This window comes from Hydra vulgaris, chromosome 01 (genome assembly GCF_038396675.1).
Source record: "Hydra vulgaris chromosome 01, alternate assembly HydraT2T_AEP".
Lineage (NCBI taxonomy): Eukaryota > Metazoa > Cnidaria > Hydrozoa > Anthoathecata > Hydridae > Hydra > Hydra vulgaris.
In genome coordinates, this window is record NC_088920.1 from 63,007,315 (window position 1) to 63,026,371 (window position 19,057).

Sequence of the window (19,057 nt, forward strand, 5' to 3'; positions counted from 1 at the left end):
ATAGACCTTCAGCACCTTCTTAAGCTTTGCTCTTATCACTTGATCAGACACACGTGGAAAATTCAGTTTATTGTCCCACAATTTTGTAATTTCCTTAGAAATTTGGTCTATTCGTTCTTTTCTTCCTTTAACATATGCTCCGAGAAACTGGTATCTTCCTACGATCTGCAATTGAAGTGGTATTCTGGATTTTTCATCGAGTGAATGTTCTTCTACAGCCACGCTTCCTCTTCTTCTGTGTGACTCTTGAAATCTCACCAAATTTTTAGTCCAAGTTTTCTTGTTCTTTGTTACTGTGGTATGACTTTTCTTGTGAGACATCATATAATATTGTTACGACTTTACGGATAGCTGAGCGTAAATATCCGTTTAATAAAGTCGTTTAATTAATAAAATACTTTAACTGTATAGTAATCCAATTATAGTTCGATAATCCAGTCAATGTTGATAACAGTTCGATAATCCAGTCCGTATCCTAACGATAATGCTACAACTACTTATACTTCGTACACTTACAGCGTCTTTAGTTCGCTACAGTAGTTCCTTATTAGCTCAGTTACACGCAGAGTACTTCATAAAACTATTCACATTATCAACACTGAGCTCTGACAGCAGCTCGCTTATATAATTATTTAGAGCTTCCAGAATGTTCTACTAAGTTCTATAATCTTCTACAGTCTGTTACAGTCGCCTATATCACCGTGGTAACACAATGACGTCATCACATAACAATTCCAAGTATTTGCCGGCACACGGCCGTTTCGTTGCCATGGTAACGTGTGGCGTTATATTTATAAATTCATAACAAAATAATGAAATAAATAGAATTAAGCTGAGAATTAAGCTTAAGATTAAAACATCGGTCAAAAATGAATGTATAAAAATGGTAAATCAAATTTTTATTTTGGGGGTGACCTTTTTTTGTTGCAGAAAGCTATTTGGGCCTTTTTTCATGATTTTAGGTAAAAGTTCATCGATTTATGATACAGGAAACATTTTATTTGAAAAAAAATTAAAAAGTCATATGCCTAATATATATATATATATATATATATATATATATATATATATATATATATATATATATATATATATATATATATATATATATATATATATATATACATATACATATATATATATATAGATATATATATAGATATATATATATATATATATATATATATGCTCATATATATTTATATATATATATATATATAAATATATATATATATATATATGTATATATGTATATATATATATATGTATATATATATATATATGTATATATATATATATATATATATATATATATATATATATATATATATATATATATATATATATATATATATATATATACGTACAAGTTTATAAATATATATAATATATTTGATTTTTAGGCTTTTTTAGCCATCACTTATACAAATATTAAAAAAAGTTTCCAAAAAATTTAAAACTAAAAAATAAAAAGCAACTCAGATGAAAGCAAATTAAGAGGGAAAAATAAGGGGGGGGGGGGGAATATTCCGGACTTTTTCCGCGAACAATTTTTCGGATTTTTCAAATTTGACCTGGATGATCTATTATATATATGTATAATTTCTATTGAAATTGACTTATTTCTACAAAAAAAAAGTCATTGAATTTTTGAAATTTTAAAACCATTCGGAATTCCGCGGTATACGCGGTGCCATTGGGCTATCTAACCGGATATTGTATCAAAGTTTAATGTATTTATAAAAATAATAACTTTTTGTTGTAGGTTGATGACCAATAGTTTACAATCAAAGTTCAACATACCTGGCGGCAAGGGTAAAGAGAAATTTGAAGGCACAAACATTTGTAAGGTTGTTGTTGGTAAGTCATGAGTAATGTTAACTGTTATTGAAAAACACAATTTGACGCTTTGGTGCTGCTTTAATTTCAAGTTCTTGCTGTATTTGTTGCAAATTACTCAGGCAATACCTTTTTTTATAGGGAGCGTCATGTTTAGTAAAGCGACTGCTACGGTTGCAGAAGTCAGAACAGATATCATGAGTTTGTTGAAATATGCACCCGACAGATCCAATGGTGGTGGTCGGTGCGTAAATGACGATTCGAATATGTTAATATAAAATGTATAGATAAAATGTTAACATTCTATCTATTTCTTATATAAACTCCCTTAAAATAATTTTTTGAACATGAAATACACTACTTTTAGCGCAAAGTATTGCTTTTTTATTGTCTTATTTTATCGCAATCCAAGTCGAGACAATTTAAAATGTTAACTATGACAATTTAACACGGCTGCAGCCTATTGGATATAAGTTATATCCAATAGGCTGTATAATTTTTATCAAATGACCAAAATTTAACGTTGAAATTAGGTTGTTTGAACGTTGTTCTAACGTCTTATCGACAATATATCAACCATCTATGGTTGATATATTGTTGATAAGACGTTAAAAAAACGTAATTTCAACGTTGAACTTTTAATTTTCATTTTATCGAAGTTGAAATATGGATGATATGTAGTCGATAAGACTTTAAAACAACGTTGAAACAACGTTTTCATCGACGTTATTTCAACGTCGTGGTTTTCAACGTCGGATTTTGTTTCCAATTCCACCAAATTTCAACGTTGTTTCAACATTGCATTTCGTCGGTTTGCGACGTTGTTTCAACGTTATTTCAACGTCATTGTGCCCACTGGGATTAGGGATGTCCTGGTATTATAGAAGTTAAACAACAACAAACTTAGTTGAAACTGTTTTCTGTATTATCTTGCGTTTTTCTACAATAGATAATTATCTTCATAATTCTGAAATGCCTTCATATTGTGCAGCGATAAACTGCACAAATACTAGTGAAATAGGTGACAAGAATATTTCATTTTTTCGTTTTCCAAAAGACAAAGATAGGTAATTACTAAGTAGTCAATTGGAGTGCCTAATAGAATGTTTTATTCCTTAATAAATAATTCTCTGTATTTTTTTTTTTTTTTTGTAATCGTATCAGTTTCGTTATCAACGTTGCACAATTTTACATTGAACATTGTACAACGAAATTTTTATAGGGAATTATACAATAAAAGTTTGACGATAGATGTTAAAATAATTAACTCACTACACAAATAAATTAGGCAACAAAAATTACATATTATTGTTATTATTTTTATTCTACAAGTGCAAGAAATGGGTTATAAATTAAAGAAGAGCAGATTTAGATGGAAACCTGTCGTAACTTTGAACAAAGATTATCGTTTGTGTAGTAATCATTTTGAATTTTCAATGTACTATTAAACAAACAACGAGGGAAAACGTCTTCTTTATAATGCCATTCCTAATATATTTAATGTTTCAAATCCACCATAACCTAGAGGGAAAAAAAGAAAACCTCCTGCTAAAAGAAGTCCTTTGCCTTCTAAAACTAAAAAAATACAAATTGAAAAATTTATTTTATATTTGAAAATCCCAACATTCAAAACAATCAAGAAAATGTTGATATTACAAAGTATAAAAAAGTGCAAAATTCATCGCATTCATCTCTTGTTACAATAAGCAGGATTACAAAAAAAAAAAAAAAAAGTTATTGGAAAAAAAAAAGCAAAAAAAATGTAATGCCTCAATTATTCATATTTTAGATTTATCAAGAAACTTTCTTTCTTATGATCAGCAAAAGATTTTTGCAAGTCAATTAAAAATGAGTTACCGGCATAAAAAAGGTAGCCGTTGAATAATAACAAACTACTAGGACTAAGAACAAACTACTAGGACCACGACTCTTTTTTCATACCCCTCAAACTTACCGAATTTTAAGTACTATTTTTTCTTTACCGTGTAGTACCACTTTGAAATTATTTCTTGGTCTCATGGCATCACATTCGTCTGCTGTATGAGGTAGACAAATGCAACCTATCAGTCTTGCACAAAAATTGACTGATAGACATCTTGATGCTGGAGCATTTCTAAAATTGAAAGTTAATCTAGCCACACAAATGTTTAGTCATCAGGTTGCTACAGCATTGTCTTTGTGTGTCACAGCAAATGTTTTACCATTAACTGTATTAACGACTGCCCAAATTTGTTGATAAAATTGATACTCTTTTTGACCTAATGAATTCAAGCAAGCTTCATGCAGATAAACCTTCTCTTTGTGCTATAACAGCAAAGGGAAATAACATTTTACTGCTAAGGGAACTCCAAAATTGGATTGAGAAATGGAAGTTTTGAAATGTAAAATCCCAATCCCAGATAGCTTGTCATTGGGGGTTAGATGTTACAATAAACAGTATACTGAAACTATGTCAGGAGCTTCTCTCAGAATGGTTTTATTGTGTTAGCACTTATCGCTTTAATGTTTAGAAAGTTTTTTTGAAACTATTCGAAGCAAAGAAGGCTGGAATGACAGCCGACAGTTAGACAATTTCGCGCAGCTTACCAGAACTCTTTATTGTTATTTTCAGTAGAAACTAGCAAAACTAATAGCAATTGTCTGACAGAAACAGATTTTAGTGAGATTTAGATATTAATTCTTTATTTGAAAATGTATAAAAAAAACAACAACAACTAAAGAAGAATGTTTATTTTTTGGTGACAAAAAAAAATTAATAATTCTTTGAACAGATTTCCTGTTACAATTCTAATGAAAAAAAATATTATACAAGCACATATAATTTTGCTAACTTGTTAATAAAAAGAGTTTGTCTGTGTCAACAGGGTGAGGTAGTGCTTTGTCGTTATTTGGTAGATATTAGCTAGTAAATATAGTTTGGAAGTCAATAAACAAACATACAGTCAAAATAGTTCACCAAATTTATTATTATATCATTGATTTGTCATATGGAGCAGTATTCATGGAATTTGTTGAAAAGTGGATTGATACTGAAGATTTAGCTTTTAGATTATCTTCTAAAATAATAGAAATCTGTACTTTTGACTTTATATTTAAATATCATATTGAACATGCTTTTTATTTACAAAAAAAATAGCTCATATCTTTATCATTACGAGAATTTTTTATTTTATTAAACTGTACAATCGTGATTTACGTCCACCAAATAAAAGAAGTGATAAAAAGATGAAACTTTTGCTATACAAATAAATTCTATTTTATAATATTGTATGAAAAATTATAAAAATTATATGAAGTTATATAGTTAAGTTCTTTAGTTTTAAAGTTCTTTGGTTTTAAAGTTCTAATAGTTTTAAAAATCTTTGGTTTTAAAGTTCTAACGTTTTTAAAGTTCTTCAATATTTTTTAATTTTAACAATCAGTTAACTCCTTTTAATTGTGATTTATTTATTTTTTTATTTGTTTTATTTATGTATGTGTTTGATATATTATTTTTTAAATGCGTATTTATATAAGTTTCAAGAAATATTTAATACTACTGTTATTATTATAAACAATGGTACTTATAGTTTTAATAGGAAATTTCCTAATAAGTGTCAAACCGAAAATCTATTTCATAACTTTTACCTACAAAAATTTGAAAGTAATCGATCACTTAGAACATTCAAAACAAAAAGCATCTTTATCAAGAAGTTAAGTTTGTTATTTATTTATGAATTGATATACTACCCGGGCATCCCACAATCCTCGGCAAAAAAATTACACGTTTTTACGGGTAAGTACATGTTTCCATAGCGTGAAGTTAGGTCCCGTAAACTGTTCCGCAATTGTCCCGCAAACTGTCCAGTACTGAGTTGACATAATTAATTTTAGCATTTATATTTTAATTTATGATATAAATATTATTTTAAAGGGTTAAACACGTTTTCTCTTGTTTCACTGATCTTTTATCGTGAAGGATTAAATATTAAGTACAAAAATGGAAAAGCAAGTATTATCGTTTAATAAGTTTTCCGGAGATGATAATGATTTAAATTTATTAGAAAAAACAACATTGAGTGGAGGAGGTATAAAATACTATTAATGAATTACTAAAATCATATTTATAAAAAGATTTACAGATACACGCATCAGTTTTATTGTTTGTTTGCTCAAACATTATAATATAATTTATATTGTTTGTTTACTGTTTAATAAATCATATTATTTCATAAGAGGGAATTTGGATAACTGCAGAGACATACGACGAAGTACTTGTTTTGATCAGAAACTACGAAACTGATACTGTGTCGAAATTTTCATGCCACACTGCTGCTAAAAACTTTGGCAATATAGATATAACATTTTTGAAGAATTAACTTGAGCATGCAATTACTAAATTTTATTTTTCCTTATTTTAAGATTTATCATTAATGACATATTGTTGTTACTATCTTTAAAGATTCTTCTGCAAAACACCACAGAATAAGATTGGAAGATGATTCAATATCATTTAATGGTACTCCCTTCATGGTTTTAGGCTGTAAAGTGCTTGATTGCATGCATGGCATAGATAGGAAGGTCTCTTTTAAAGACGAATATAAAATGCACTCAAATGAGAAAATTTTTTGTTTTTTTCTATAATTGTTGCGCAGTATATTTAACATGTATAAATTATTTAACTGTGCAACATGTTGTTATACAGTTATGTTAAAATACAATTTATATATCTAAATATATGATCTTTTCAATTTGTTTGTATACTTATCTTATTAGGTATTGGATCACACTTTTTCCAAAAATTATGTAATGGTACAAGACACCAAAAAATTTAATTGTAGCTGTCAAATTAAAATTAAAGAAATTTATCAGTTCCCAGGTTTTAGTGTAAGATTTTATTTCTTTTTTTTTAATGTGTTTTATTTTCATTTAAGTTTGTCATTTATAAACTATTATGTAGTAAGGTGTCCCTTAAAAAAAAATTTTGAAAAGAGTATCACTCCCTAAATGTATTCTATAATTAGTTATTTTTTTCAAATTTTATTTAAAAGTTGATAGTTTACAGTAGTTTAAAGAATAAACTTATTAATGTCAATACACACAATGTGATATTTAGGTTTGTGTGTGTTATCTATACAGACAAACACAAACATAAATATCGTACAAAAAATAAACAGGTTTAGTTTTAACTATAAAAATAACCAACAAAAAATCATAAGTATCAAAATGAATATATTTAAATTTAAATATATTTAATACTTTAAAATAAACTTTGCTTTAGATTACCGAGGATACTAAATGAAAAAGGGTGCAATCTTCTAAATGTATTAAAGATGCTATGGCAAGAAACGAAACTGTTGGAAAAAGAATGTTTTTAGTTTTCTTTCATTCAGAAAATTTTCATACTGGTCACTTTACTGGAGATGTAAGATTTGTCTTAATTGTTAATTTAATACTGAAAAGCGTCTTTTTAGTTGAAACAGTACCACATCCTGCTAAGTTTTTTTACATTAGTTGTTTTATATTAATAGTAGTAGTAAATGTCATGTGTAGTAAATGTCATTTGTAAATATAAATTAAATTGTAAATATAAAATAAATTCTATTGTAAATATAAAATAAATTCTATTGTAAATATAAAATAAATTCTAGATTCAATTTGATTTAACATTTAGTAATTTATTTCACTATATTACCTAAAATTTATAATAAAGTAAAACTTTTATAACTTTTTAAATATTTAAAAGTTTAGTATAAACTTGTATTATTAAACTTATTTATATAACAATTTATATAATTTTAACTGTTTATAACGCACCAAAAATGTGAGGAGACTGGTCAAAAATATCAACACTTATGATCTATCTAATTATAATAGCTATTAGTTTTGATTTCTGCGTCGTTATGTAAAATGGTTACTTTGGCTCCAGTCTAAAATATAATAGGGCTTCAAGGCTTTAAATCCCATGACTTTTTTCTTATTGTAGTAAGCCTATCCGCATTTTTTGAGGGTCTGATAACAACAGCCCAGACACAACTAGTTATTTTTAGTTAGTATTGTTTTAGGTTTTCCTTCCTTTTTTATAACATTATACAACATTATATTGCTAGCAAATAGTAACTGGGCTGGACTGGGTGATTAAAATGTGGTTAACACCAATGCTGCAACAATCCAAGGTTTTTGTATAAGATAAATATTTAATAAATTATATAAGATAAATAACGTAAAAAATAATAAAGAATATGTGGCGTGATTGATTTGCGTCACACGCTCTATTATTACGTCTTATTTATTTTATGGTTTATTATTCATTTTACGGTTTTATGTAAATATAAATCATATATTTTAGTAGTAACATAAAATTCATAACATACATTTTATAGAATTTTCTTATCACTTTTTAATTCAATTTTTTATCTAACTTTTGGAATTTTACGCTATTTATTCAGGCCGCAGGTATATCCCAGCCAATTGATAAAAGATTAAAAGAAGAAATATTTGCATCTTCTGGATTCATTAAAAGTGTAGATGAAATGCGGAGAAGATTAGATATCATTGTTACTAAAGAAATATTCCAAAATAGTTTGTGTCTAAGCAGATCAAATAAAAGGTTCTTCCCATCTAATAAAATTATTCGTAATTATATGTTGGATGCAATATAAAAGAATCAACATTCCAATATTGACCAAGAGTGTCTTATAAAAAAAATAGAGCAATGGAAAGTTCAAAATTCTGGCCAAAGATTTTTTCTTCGACCAAAAGGAATAACAATCAAACGTATGTCGTTAATATTATATCAATATAAGTTCACATGTAAACATCTTTTTTTTTCTTTAAAAAATGTAATTGAATATTGGTACACGTGTGTGTGTGTGTCTATATATATATATATATATATATATATATATATATATATATATATATATATATATATATATATATATATATATATATATATATATATATATATATAAGCGTATATTGCATATATGTGTATATATGAATTTAAAAGAAAATAACTATTGAATATATTAAGAGTGCTCGATAGTTACGCTAGAGCTCCACTCTCTCCAGGTTTTTCTACTTCTGTCCTTCTCTTCTGAAACTTATAACTCTCTACATAGTAATACTCAATCATCTGCATCATTTTTTTGACTTGACAGTTCACCTCAGATTTTTGGATAAGACTAGACTTCTTTTCTTGTCTGTTAGAGTCACACCCTACTTCCATTTGTTCTTTTCTGTCCTTTCCAAGCGTTGAACATCATCAACGTTCATTGGTAGTGTTTCACTGTTATACATCATAACACTCTGAATGATGCACTTCTTGCTGTTAAGTGTAGAAGTGGAGATAATTCTCTGAACTAGACCTAGGCACACCTTATCCAGGGTTCCCAGAGTCCTGGAATGTCCTGGAATTTGCCTTGTGTCCCGGAAAGTCCTGGAATTTTTTATTTTATCTCAAAAATCCTGGAAAAGTCCTGGAATTTCTAAAGTATACTATTCATAATTTTTTTACTTCTTGTTTTTAAGTAATATTGATTTCATGGTTAAAATTTTAAACTAGGGGGCATTAAATTTTATTGTTTAGTATGACGTTTCAAGTGGTGATAAAGATTTTATTCAATTTCGTTTCATTTAATGAAAAAATGTTGTATTTTATAAGAAATTGGTTTTCCGAAATTTTATCTAAAATCCTGGAACGTCCTGGAATTTTTTCTTTTTTTGGAAAATATCCTGGAAAAGTCCTAAAATCTTTTGGCAAATATCCTGAAAAAATTGGAAAATTGTCTTGAAAAGTCCTGGAATTTTGATTTTTTTTTCGTGTGGGAACCTTGTTATCTGAATTGGCCAATTGCACCAGATGTGTTGATAACAAAATTTATTAACACAACTTTCCTCCGCTGTTTATTTTAATCTCTTTTTTGTTATTTTATATATGTATATATATATATATATATATATATATATATATATATATATATATATATATATATATATATATATATATATATATATATATATATATATATATATATATATATATATATATACAGTATTGGACAAAACATTTGCAACCAACATCGAACAATGCTAAAAAGTGTTCCTAATATTACATGTCTTAAAAACGAAACGAACTATACTACCACAGCAAACAGTTCAGGAGTCTGGAGTCATAGCATGCCATGACATGAGCAATCAGCTGACAGGTGACAGCACACAGGCAGAATGTCGTTGACAAGTGCCATTTTGCAGCGGACAAAACAAGTGCAAATTTTTTGGTTTGTTTCATTTTCTTAAGTCTGGTCCGCATCAACGTCACAGAAGTTTTTTAATAATTAAAGGAAGTATCCAGAAGTTTCCAGAAGCATGCAGAAGCTTCCAGAAGTTTCCAGAAGAAGCATCTGGAAGCATCCAGAAATATCCAGAAACATTCAGAAGCATCCAGACGCTACCAGACGCATCGAAAAGAAGCATCTAGAATCTTCCATAACAGGTTCACACAGGTTCATTTTACTATATAAGAGACATGTAAATCGACATGTAATTCAGTCAGTATATGGAAGTCAATCAGTCAGTATTATCATGACAGTTTATCGAAGTGAGTTTTATCAAAGCATTTTAGCGAAGAACATCAATACAAGAAGTGAAATACAACAAGTGTTTAATTACATCAATACATTCCACATCCAACCAAGATGTTGTGTTCCACAGAGCATTATTGGTTCATCACAAGGTAAATGTAACACGGTAAGCCTTGAGAAGCGTGATTATTTTTTTTTATTTTTTTTATGACTTCAAGTGTAAAAATGGCTCCCGACAGTCTTGGATTGGAACTAAGAAAGAAAATTATTGGCGATTACGTAAGTGGAATGTCACAAAAAAGTATGTGATAAATATCGCGTGAAAAAATGGACCGTATCAAGACTATGTTCCAAATATCGTTCTACGGGGAAGTTGGCAGCAGATAACAAAGGTGGAAGACCGCGTTCCACCACTTCTAGAGAGGATTCCATGATCGTCAGATCCGTCAAGAAGGATCCCTGGATATCATCAGTCGAGATACAAAAGCAATTAGAGCTGCCTGTATCGGACCGAACAATCAGACGGATTGTTTTCTCGACACCCTGAAAAGAAACCGCTGATTTCACTAAAAAACCAGAAGAAAAGACTCCTGTTTGCTACATCTCATATTGACTGAAATGTGCAGAAATGGCGAACTGTCCTGTTCAGTGATGAATCAAAGTTCAACATCATTGGGAGCGATGGCATTTGCCGTGTACGTCGACCGGCCGGAAAATGCCTCGATTTACGTTACTGCCATAAGACCGTGAAGTATGGTGGAGGCAATGTAATGGTATGGGGGTGTTTTTCTGCTAACGGTCTAGGTCCAACACATCGAAACGATGGAATAATGGACCGTTTCATGTATAAAAATATCCTGAAAGATGTTATGTTACCTCATGCTGAATGGAATATGCCAATAAAATGGGTTTTTCAGCAAGACAACGATCCGAAACACACTGCAAAAGTAGTCAAGCAGTGGTTTCAAGACAACCACCTATCGGTGATGGATTGGCCACCTCAATCTCCGGATCTCAACCCTATCGAGAACCTGTGGGAGATCGTCAACCGCAGAATTAATCGTGAAGGTGTTCGTAATAAGGACCAACTGTTTGAACAAATCCAAAAGGCCTGGGCAGCGATTCCACAAAGTTTCATTGATCACCTGATCGAATCTATGCCTCGAAGATGCAAGGCTGTGATTGACAACAAAGGATTCGCCACGAAATATTGATGGCGAAATACAACTTGGTCAACATTTTGTTGAGTGGCACTTGTTTTGTCCAGAAGGAAATCAACTTTTTTTAATACTTTTGATTAATTAATTAATTTTCGTGTACAAATAATGAACTTTGTGATGAATAAAACTTGAAGAACTTTGTCTCTAAACAGTTACATAGTTATTTCTCTAAATTGAAAAAATGCAACACTTTTATATAAAGAAACTAAATTAGCATTATTTGGTTGCACTCGTTTTGTCCGATACTGTATATATATATATATATATATATATATATATATATATATATATATATATATATATATATATATATATATATATATATATATATATATATATATATATATATATATATATATATATATATCTGTATATATATCTGTATATATAGGTGAAATTGAGGTAAATGAAACAGAAGCTGTGAATGATGATGAATATGATGATTGTAATGAGATTGTTGTAGATGCCTCAATTGAAATTTATTGGCAACAGCATTAATGAGGCGGACCTTTGTTTGCAACATAACTTATAAGTACACGTAAAAGGTAAATCATTTACACTTAATAACCTTCCATTAAAGTAAAGGTGATACTATATGTTATAGTTATTAAGTCATTGTACAGATTTAGTGTTTCAGTGACTAATTTTGGATTTATATTTTAGATATTAAGTCTATAGCTAATGGTGTTTAAAAAGCATATATGTAAGTAAAAGTGTTATACCACAATTTAATAGCAGCAATTATGATTTTTTTTTTTTAAATTTTAGAGTGTTCAAACTGGTGTAGGTTACGTTTTTTAAGTTTTCCTTTTTTATAATTAAGTTCCATAATAACTCCATGATAATAATTTTATTATTGTTATTTTATATTTTTGTTTTTTAAATTCTTAATCAACACTGAAACGAGCATCCAAAGTCAAAAATGCTGCAAAGTCAACTCAAGAAGCATAAATTTTATGACCGTGTTTTTATGCATGCTTTGCATCTGTTATTGATAAATATTATTTTGAAATATATTCTTGTAACTCAAAAATCTTTTTAACTTACCGTTAAGAATGATGAAAATCTTGAAAAATTTTAAGCTTTATTTCAATCTGAGTAACCAACTTGTGCGTAATTTTTTCAAGTTTTGTCTTTATAGACCACATCTATATACATATATACTATATACATATACATACATATATACTATATACATATACATCACATAGTTTAAAGGATATAGTCTCTTAATTTCCTTATTTTATACTTTTTTTAGGTCTCCTTTATAAAGCTAAATAGTAAGCAATAATTAGGAAACAAAGTATATTTTTAAACTGATCATGTAAAGAAAATTAAAAAACAAGGAGAAATAGTATAAATTTTCACTTCCAAAACTAAAGCAAAATCTTGAAAAATTTACTAGTCTGCCAATCTAATAGCAAGATACTTCAAATTAAAGTTTACATAAATAATTAGTAGCATATACTACTTTTTTTTTACAACCATGCGGAGTTAATAGCGTCTTCAAAAAGCCTCTGACAGTTTCAAATAAGACTGAGGTCTAGTGACTTAGCTGGCCATTTCATTAAACTAATTTGGTTGGTGTTGAACCAGGTTCTAGAAAGTTTGAATGTATGTTCACGCTCAATGCCCTACTGGATTTACTATCTTTAGATAGAAACTCCTGGAACAATATTTTTTGAATAATTTTCAATATTTGATAAATTTAACTTCATAAAGTAAATAGCACAATATGCTGAAAATTAATACCAATTTTTTTTAAGGATAAAATGGCACCTGTAGCCGATGCCGAAAACACAAATATATTGAAATACCCCGGCCAACGTATCTAACAATCTACACAATTTTAACAAAATCTTTTTGGCATACTTTACTTTGAAGGGTTGTTCTGTGACATGAGCGAAACAGATTTTTCATATGATTTTTTATTAGGCCAAAAATTGGAACCAAATTTTGTGACTTCGTTGACATATTTCAGAACTGGAATAGATTAAATCACAGAAGGCAATAAAATGCAATCATACTAATTATTTCATCTTTATACCACGTGTAGTTTTTTACATAATATGTAATATTAAGGATTTAAAAGACTTTTTCTTAGATAAGGATTCTTTAAAATCCTTTATCTAGTATCTTTATAATAGTTTATTAAAACTAAAATAATTAAACACTCTTTTGTACGTTTACGCTGGTATAAAACTCTGATGAGAAGATCCGCTTGATCTTTCATCAGATGTATAGATTATTTATCTTGTACTTTTGTAAAAACTTTTTAATTTTTTTTCTTTTTTTAATCCTATTCTTGTTTTATGCTTTTTTTAAGGTTCTGACGACAAGTTCCTTACGATCTTCTTTCAGATACCTAGTTTATATTTGTTATATTTTCTATCATTGTAAGTTTATATTATTATTATCGATTATATAAAGTTGTATAACGACCAACAAATGTAAACAAACAAAACAAAAAACAAATTTAACAAGAAGGCCTCTCCGTTTCCAACCCACCGATAACGTTTATGTGCTTCAAGCGAGGATCTAATTTGCAAGCCTTAGATTACGAGTGCGATGCACTAGCCACTATATCATGTCTGCTATAAATTAATTGTTTCACTAATTTTTTAAAGGTTCATTTAAAAACCGTGAACAAAATTACTACCAAAAATTATTTAAAAAATCTACCAATTTGTTTTAAATCGTGCATTCTTTTCGTGAGCAGAGTGTTACCAATGTACCATTATAACCTGAATGCGCGAAAATTCAAAATTGAAAATAAAAAGGAAATAAAATATGCATGATCAAAATAAAATAACGGTTAACGTAAAAGTTGTACTACAGTTGAGCAACAGTGCACTGCGTTTTTAAATGTGGAAAAAGTTTTAAGAGTGCAATAAGTTATAGTAGTGCGAACATAGATGGCTTCCACTATTTTGCAAATATCGAAGAAAATATCCTCCAGAGACTCTTTTCTCTAATTTCTCGATGACGGCAGTCATAACCGATCTAAAGGTTCGAGCTGAGAATACTAGAACTACGGGAAATTTCACATACCTAGAACTCCGATAACATCATTTTGACCCATATATGTATAAATCTTTTAATAAAATGGTATTGTATATGCAATTTTAAAATAAACAAGTTCTGGATATACTCTTTGACATAACAGGGCCTACGACACTTATTGAATTTATTACAAAATATTTTATAAGGAGAAGAATTAAACTTTACTGATTTTTTAAAGGTAGCGCTACGCTGTGAACAACAGTTAACTCCAGTTTATTGTATTAAAGATGATCTTGATCCTGTTTGGGAAAATATTCATTAATTAAAAATATCTTATTTTATAGGATAAACAAAAATACTTTAAGTGTGACATGACAAAAGTTTCGGGAAGGGGTGTAATATTTTAAGACACTTTGCGATAAAAGGGGAAAAGGGCTCTACAAAAGTTATTTTTAGGTGTAACGTAATTTGCAAATAACCTCTAATAAAGCAAAACTGATTTTTTCCACATAACCTTGACCATTTAAATACAGAAAAGTCTAGCGTAGGTGTCGCGAAATTGTTTATGTGGTTTTGGGCTGCATTTATTTTTGCAGATTTTCTATATGTAAGATGAGAGTTTAATTAAAAAACAATGGTAAAAAAATAAACATATTGTTTTTGTAATTGAAATTATTAGAATCCAAATATATTAATAAATGACTTTTTGTTAGCTGCTAAATCGTAACAATGTTCTAACTTTAGGTGTAAACAAATCAAGTGAGATTTATAAAGCATTTATGATTTTTTAGATCTAAAAAATATAAAAAGCATATTTTACATATCTAGTTTAATAATATTTATAAGTAAATTTATTTTAATATGTTGAGCTAAACATCCTTCACATAAGTAAATCTGTTCAAATAACTAAACTCGAAGAAACAATTGTTGGTTAAACCCTCATAATATATTTTATATATCTTATAGTATTATTATTTATATCTATTAATATAAAAATATTAATAGATATAAAATAAATACGTGATTTCATCAACTTGATGTCATACATTGTTTTTCCTTTGCATTTCATGTTAAAATCTGATCCCATTGGACAAGATAAATTATCATAAATACTTTTGAATAGTTTTGATTTACTACATAAAAAGGCTTCCAATATAAAAATAGCCCTCGGCCCCAAAAAGTCTTACAAGTTCTAGACGAGATAAAACTAACGCTTGCTTTAGTTTAATTAAGCTAAATTATTTTATAGATTAAAAAGTCAATTTTTTTAATAACAACTCTGTTTAGTGTGAAAATTTTAACATATTTGAAACAATTCTTCTTAGTAAAAGGAACAAATCTAGTTTTTAAAACAGAAAAAAGTAACTTTAAGCAGTGCCGTAACTAGGCAGGTGCAACAGGTGCACTTGCACAGGGCCCGTAGATTAGGCGGCCGTGAAATGGAACTTTAAACTGACGAAAAATTATTTGTTCTATTAATAAATACTTCTATTAATATTTTTTTTAATTTTTTAAAATTTTTTTTTCCTATTAAGTAGCACTGTATTGTATTTCAATACAGTGCTACTTAATTCTATACTGCAATTTAAAATTTCTATATTCATTTCCAATTCCAAATTGTAATATTTTGGCGCGAATTCAATCAACGATATCTGGTGGGCAATAGAATAAAACGTATTGTGTGTGTGAATTTAATGTGTATTATGTGGTGAATTTAAAATATGTGTGAAGCAATTTTCATTTTTAATCAAAGCAACATAAAAAAACTTAATGTCATTATTAATGACACATTATTAATGACACATTATTACAATTTATAATTTCCAATTAGAATTTAAAATATACTAGTTTATAAAAACATCGTAAGTTTGTTTTATTTAAATATAGATTGGTTAAAAATAGCTATAAAAAAACTAATTATTAAACCACATCAAGCCAATTATTCTATTAATTACATTAAACTAAATCATCAGGTAAGCTTTCTAAAATAATAAAAACTTAATAAAACACTTGAATCGTAAGATAGCGTTGGCAAGCACATATTTCAATTTACCGATAAATTTTTTTTTACAATTTTTTATTTTCGATATATCTGGTAATCTAGTAGCTCCAGAGATAAATCACAAATTTATATTTAATATTATTATTTTTATCGAGTCAAACAATGTCAAAACAATTATCGGGCGCTCAAAAAAGAAAAATTAACAAGCAAAAACAAGAAGAATGCAAATCAATGTCGCTGCAATTTACTAAATGGCTTAAAAAAAATCCACAAATTGAAGAAACTAATATATCTAGACCTAGTTCTGATTTACAAGATGAAGATGCTGTGCTACAATTGCAACCTATAAGTTTAATTGATCATAATGATATTATTACAAATGTCGAAAATAAAAATGTCGAAAGTACAAATGTCGAAAATACATGTACTACTAATGTTGAAATTGAAAACATTGTTATAAATTTGCCATCTATTACACCAAACGTCAATATTATTCCACAAGAAATAATGCTAAATTACAACGACCCAAATTCTTGGCCTGCTATTTCAAATAATGTAATATATTCCCTTGTCAAGCATGGTCCAGAACAAGGCAATAATGTTAACGTTAATACCATTATATCAGCAGACAATACAGGGCGAAAATTTACAAAGGACTGGTTTTATGTGAAACATATTAATGGAGAAATGGTTATAAGAAAATGGCTGTTATATTCTATTAATCAAAACGCAATATTTTGTTTCCCTTGTATTCTTTTTGGCCACAAATCTCATAATATTACAGACCCCCATAAAGGATTCCGTGATTGGCGACATCATCATCCTGTTATTCCACAACATGAAAATTCATCTGATCACAGAAACAATTATGTAAAATGGAAAGTGATGGAAACAAATATAAGATCAGGGAACACACACGATGATTATTTAATTAATTCAATTAATGAAGAAAAAATGGTATGGCGTGAAATATTAAAAATTGTTGTAGATGCTATTCTATTCTGCGCCAAAAATAATATTGCTCTTAGAGGTTCAAATGAAAAAATTGGAGATCCAAATTGTGGAATTTTTTTAAATTTGATAGAATTTGCTAATCATTATAATAGAACTTTAAAAGAACGTATTGAAAAACATAAAAAAGGTTCTGTTTCATATTTTTCACCCATTATTCAAAATGAAATAATAAAATTAATTGGTGATAAAACTAGAAACGAAGTCATATCTAGAATTAAAAAATCAAAATACTACACAATTTTATTTGACTGCACTCCTGATATATCAAAGAAAGAACAAATGAGTCAGATGATACGATACGTCCATGTTGATTCCATGATGTCGGCTGCAGATTTAGCAATTAAGTATAGCAAAGATTTAAATATGTAGCTATTCACCTGTGAGATACAAAGATTTAAATTTGAAGCATCGACAATAATACTTAATATTAAAACTGCAACTCCACTAGATATTTTGCAAGCACTTCATGACTTTGGCTTAATTGAGTCTTATCCGAATATTAATATTGCTATCTGGATATTTCTCACTCATCCAGTTACTACTGCGTCGTGTGAGAGAAGTTTTAGTAAATTGAAATTGATTAAAAATTATTTAAGATCTACTATAGGACAAGAAAGATTATCTAATCTTTCAATAATATCTATTGAATATAACATTGTTAAAGATATTAATTATGACGACGTTATAAATGAATATGCGCAAATGAAAGCGAGAAAAGTGCAATTTTAATAAAGAAATTTTTAAAAATAATAAATTAAAATATATTTTTTATTTACAATTTTTCCAAAAAAAAGTTAGGCTTAGGGGGCCGAAAAATGAAATTTTGCACAGAAAAGCTAGTTACGGCACAAATTCGTTATACTTAAAGTCTTTAAGTATAACGAATTTGTAAGAATGGCAACTGAAGCGAAAATATTTCGGGCTAGTAAACCAATATCTAAAAACTTAACTGTCTATATATATATATATATATATATATATATATATATATATATATATATATATATATATATATATATATATATATATATATATATATATATATATATATATATATATATATATATATATATATATAGCGAGTTACTTTGTATGCATGTTTGCGCTTAGTAACCAGAAACTACTTTAATATTTATTTTATAATTAGTTTTATTAACTTCAATGATTATTAACAATTCCATTGAAAACGCAATTATTGTTGAAAGTCTTTTTGTTTACAAAATAAATCGTAAAAATTGCATTAAAAAACTAAATTAGAATAAAAAGCAGATACACAAAATTATATTTACATAAAAAATACATACTTTTTAAATAAAAAATAAGAATATACTAATAAAAATTATTAATACACAATAAACTTTCAAAAATTTTGACAATTTAAAAAATATACATTTAAAACATTTGTTTTTGTAAAC

General features: G+C 28.0%; 1 protein-coding gene and 2 long non-coding RNA genes across 3 annotated transcripts; all 3 read left to right on the forward strand.

The window, feature by feature from the left end:
• Window positions 1-1,529: 1,529 nt before the first annotated feature.
• Window positions 1,530-2,143, forward strand: LOC136074929 (uncharacterized). The gene is made up of 2 exons (XR_010635567.1): window positions 1,530-1,860; window positions 1,981-2,143. It is a non-coding gene; the product is annotated as an uncharacterized LOC136074929 (long non-coding RNA).
• A 4,931-nt stretch (window positions 2,144-7,074) lies between these two features.
• Window positions 7,075-8,636, forward strand: LOC136074930 (uncharacterized). The gene is made up of 2 exons (XR_010635568.1): window positions 7,075-7,243; window positions 8,268-8,636. It is a non-coding gene; the product is annotated as an uncharacterized LOC136074930 (long non-coding RNA).
• Window positions 8,637-16,790: 8,154 nt separating this feature from the next.
• LOC136074612 (zinc finger MYM-type protein 5-like) lies at window positions 16,791-18,011 on the forward strand. The gene has a single exon (XM_065786948.1). The coding sequence runs from the start codon at window positions 16,791-16,793 to the stop codon at window positions 18,009-18,011; it is 1,221 nt and encodes a 406-aa protein (XP_065643020.1).
• The last annotated feature ends 1,046 nt before the right edge of the window (window positions 18,012-19,057 follow it).

Excerpts from the sequence above, each read along its gene's own strand:
- LOC136074612 (XM_065786948.1), top strand. The coding sequence starts at position 16,791 with ATGTCAAAACAATTATCGGGCGCTCAAAAAAGAAAAATTAACAAGCAA.